The sequence below is a fragment of the Pinus tabuliformis genome, chromosome 3_2 (assembly GCF_031772625.1).
Source record: "Pinus tabuliformis cultivar Carrire ecotype Pingquan chromosome 3_2, CPIR1, whole genome shotgun sequence".
Lineage (NCBI taxonomy): Eukaryota > Viridiplantae > Streptophyta > Pinopsida > Pinales > Pinaceae > Pinus > Pinus tabuliformis.
The window spans coordinates 899,997,962-900,001,648 of NC_142302.1; the positions used below are offsets into that span (position 1 = coordinate 899,997,962).

The following is a 3,687-nucleotide window of genomic DNA, read 5'->3' on the forward strand; positions in this document are numbered from 1 at the left end:
AGAACTGGCGGTGCAGGTCTGGCTGAGGAGAAGAATCATGGCAAGGCAAAGGAGGGGTAGCACCACCTGGGATTGCCTCTTTATTTTTTGTTTCGGCTACTGTTTCAGGCTCATAGTCAGGTTTCAGCACTCATGACCTATTGTTTTTGGCTTCCAGCTGGGGATTTGGTGATACACGTTGTGCTGGTTTGCATAGATTTTGTGTTTCTGTGGCTCAGTTCTCTTTCTCAGCTAAATATGTCACTCTCTATGTCTTTCATCTGGTTTCTTGATCTTTGTAACTGGTCTCCCCAGCTTCTGTTTGTAAGGGGGCAGTTCTGTTCTGTTGAGCGCTCTCAAACTATGTCTCCTGAGGCCTCGACACTATGTAAAAATATTTTGCCTTACAGTTAATAGAATTTAGTATTTGCAGAGAAAAAAAAATATATTAAAATGTAAAAAAATCACTCTATATTACTAGCGTAGATCTATCTTAACTATGGATCTAACAAACCCGGAGAGAGATCAAATCCCTTAAGATGAAAACCTCTTTTCTGAGTGAAAATTTAGAGGAAAAGTTTGTACCTTAAAGATTTGATCTCTCGACACTTGATAAATCCACAGTTCAGATGGATCTACGTTGGTTATATATGTGTGTGTGTGCCCTAGAGTATGCGAGTATGCCCTAAAACTGGTGTGAAATTGTGGGTGTGTGTGTGTGTTTTTTGTTGTTGTTAAGAGCCTGTTTTCATCGGATGTAAGGAAACATGTCAACAACCCAAGACCTAGAGGCATCTAGCAGGAGAAGGCTTGCCCTCTTACGGACCACTAGCGGGTCATTCCAGGTTGCATGTTTTTTCCTTGAATAATGATGATGAGTCAACATGCATTCGCTGATAACAACTAGAGATGGTTTTCCTTACTTTTAGTTTAATAACTGAGTTATGATAGGTTTTCCCATAGTGTAAAAAATATATGTGTGTGTTAATTTTAATTTTGCTTTAAATGTTTTTTTTCTTAATTTTGTTTTGTTTTTATTTGTATGCAATTTTATTGAGACAAATAACATAACATAACAATAATATAACAAAACAGGCCATTACAACATCTCTTCCATAATGGGCTAGAGAGTGCCTCCCAGTGCAATAATATTAATTCTGGTATTACTGATTAACTATTTTATAATTAAACAAACATATAATATAGTTCGTATAATATATATATATATATAAACAAGTGTTGTATGGTAGTTTAGTTCATGGCGGAAAAGTTAGAAAATACAAAATGACTTGTTAAACTTAATATGATCATGCACACAAATAAAGAGTGTTCCTTGTTAAAAAGATAACTAAAATAAGAAAAACATTATTTATTCGTAGAATTTATAAAACCAGATTGAACATTCTATATTAACAGTAAAAAGAAATTTAAAACTTTTCATAACCAAATTCATATAAGTAATTATTGGTTGTAAATTAGGCATTGGTAGCATCATAACAAAAAATATTCATACCATCGCATATATATTAAGTATTAATATTGTGCAACTAGTATTACTAATTAATTACTTTATAATTAAACAAACATACAATATAGTTAGTATAATTAATATATCTATATATATATATATATATATATATATATATATATATATATATATATATATATATATATATATATATATATATATATATATATAGATATAAGTGTCAGATGGTAGTTGGGCATCAGGTGACGATGGAGCTTCGATCAGCTGCAGAGACAGAATTTGGCTAGGGCTTAGGGTTTCTATCTACTGTAGTTGCAACTATCTCTTCCCTACCCTGATCTGCATGGCGACCTCACCATGACGGTCTGCCGCATACTCCATCAACTGTGGTCAGCGCTCCCTACGATCATTCTACCGTTTCGTTTTAGGCTACAGTTTTTATTGGTGATGGAGGAGGAAGTTATCGACTATTCAGAGGAGCCTTCCCCATACAAGCCCATTTGGACTTACCCTAGCTTTCATCCGGATGTGTTGTTTTCTGGGTCCCCGGGTCATTCGATTTCGCCGTGGTTGGGACCGTTGCCTGTCCACTCAGACCCCAGTACCTCCGTGCCCTACCTATCATTTACATCACTTTCTATCTCTTCGTCGGTCCTCGATAGTCCTTCATTCTCTCCGACCACCTTACAATTTCTTTCATCCTGCATTTCTCCATCCCCTATTTTCAATCTTCCGCTCCCCAATCCACCCCACTTGCCATCTGATAATGCATAACCCTCGATTGGGGGTATCGAATCTAGGATCAATCCCCTTCGTCTCAACCTGGCTTCATCCTCGGTTCTGACCTCTCTTGCTGTACCTAGGTAGACTTCCCTTTCCTCCGGTTGTTTCGTTGCCCTGGTCGTAAACCCTAGGTCACTTAACCCTAGGTCACAAGAGGCTCCCTCAGATACCCAGGACCCCCTATAGGATCATCCGATGACACCTCGTTCGAGTAAGGCTAGAAGAACAAACTGTGTCAAAGCCTTACACAAGGACTTGTCCCTCTGTTTCAGCGAAGGAGTAAAAATGGGTGATGTGGTGGATACAACAAATAGGGTTATGGTGGGAAGGGTCAGAGGAATGACATAATCGGCCACCTGACTCCATCTTTGGGTCACTAAGATTTTGGGGAACATCCTCAGTGAACTCTCGTCTATTACCACTCTGGCTCATGGATGGTTTTCTCTAAGCTTTCTAAGGGAGGATTATACATCATGGGTCCTCTCTCGGTACTGGCACATAGAATTGGCACCCATGCTGCTTAAGAGATGGAGCCCTCTCTTTGACCCCGAGCAGGAACAATTGGGTGTTGGGCCGCTTTGGGTATGCCTCCCGGGACTTCCACTACATTTTTGGTCTGAGGACATTTTCACTCGCATTGGGAATTCATTGGGCACATTTCTGGATTATGATAAATCTTTCATTACCTTTGGAAACAAATCATTGGCTCGCATCTTGGTGTACCTGGACACCAGAGAAGGACTGGAGGAGCAGATCACTCTTCAGTGGAAAAGATTCACTCGCATTCAGATTCTAGATTATGAAGGGGTGTCATTCAGATGCAGGAGGTGTCACAAGGTTGACCATCTCTACAAAGAATGCCCATTGGTCACTTCTGCCTCCTCCCCCATCAAAGACACAGATGGTGTTGGCCCTGCGGCACAAGCACCTGCGAAGGAGTAGTCTCCTCAGTCCTCTCGTCTGAAGCCACCGAGGTGGAGTTCTACACAGATGAATTCTTCAGCCACTCCCCAGACTCCTTCACCTCCCATGACGAGATCTCGGGCAGCTGCTGCAGCCGCCCTTTCTGTGGGTATTTTTCCACCTCTTTGCTTTGCATCTTCTTTATCGTTATCTACTTCTGCACCACAATTGCATGTTTCATTTGCATCCATTGCATGCATATCCATCACTTCTCTTAATTGCCCTCTGAACCCCCCTCCCCCATCCTATACTACCACCTCGCCTTCTATTCCGAGGTTGTCCACTTCTCCTCCCTCTCCTAATGCTTTGGGCTCCTCCTGTCACTCTCACCCCTACAATCTTTGCTCTCGGGGGAAACACCCCTCTGAGCCCTCTGGTATTGGCCTGATCCCCCCCCCAAGATCTCCAAGCCTCATAAGGGTCAGCATTCCTGATTCCAAGCAGGGGTGGACGTGGCTCAGGGCAAGCAATCT

General features: G+C 41.4%; 1 protein-coding gene across 1 annotated transcript; it reads left to right on the forward strand.

The window, feature by feature from the left end:
- Nucleotides 1-2,764: 2,764 nt before the first annotated feature.
- On the forward strand, nucleotides 2,765-3,193 carry LOC149183524 (uncharacterized). The gene has a single exon (XM_089414971.1). The coding sequence runs from the start codon at nucleotides 2,765-2,767 to the stop codon at nucleotides 3,191-3,193; it is 429 nt and encodes a 142-aa protein (XP_089271097.1).
- Nucleotides 3,194-3,687: the final 494 nt, after the last annotated feature.

Bases quoted from the DNA above. Each gene is read 5' to 3' on its own strand.
- LOC149183524 (XM_089414971.1), top strand. From the start codon at position 2,765: ATGCTGCTTAAGAGATGGAGCCCTCTCTTTGACCCCGAGCAGGAACAA.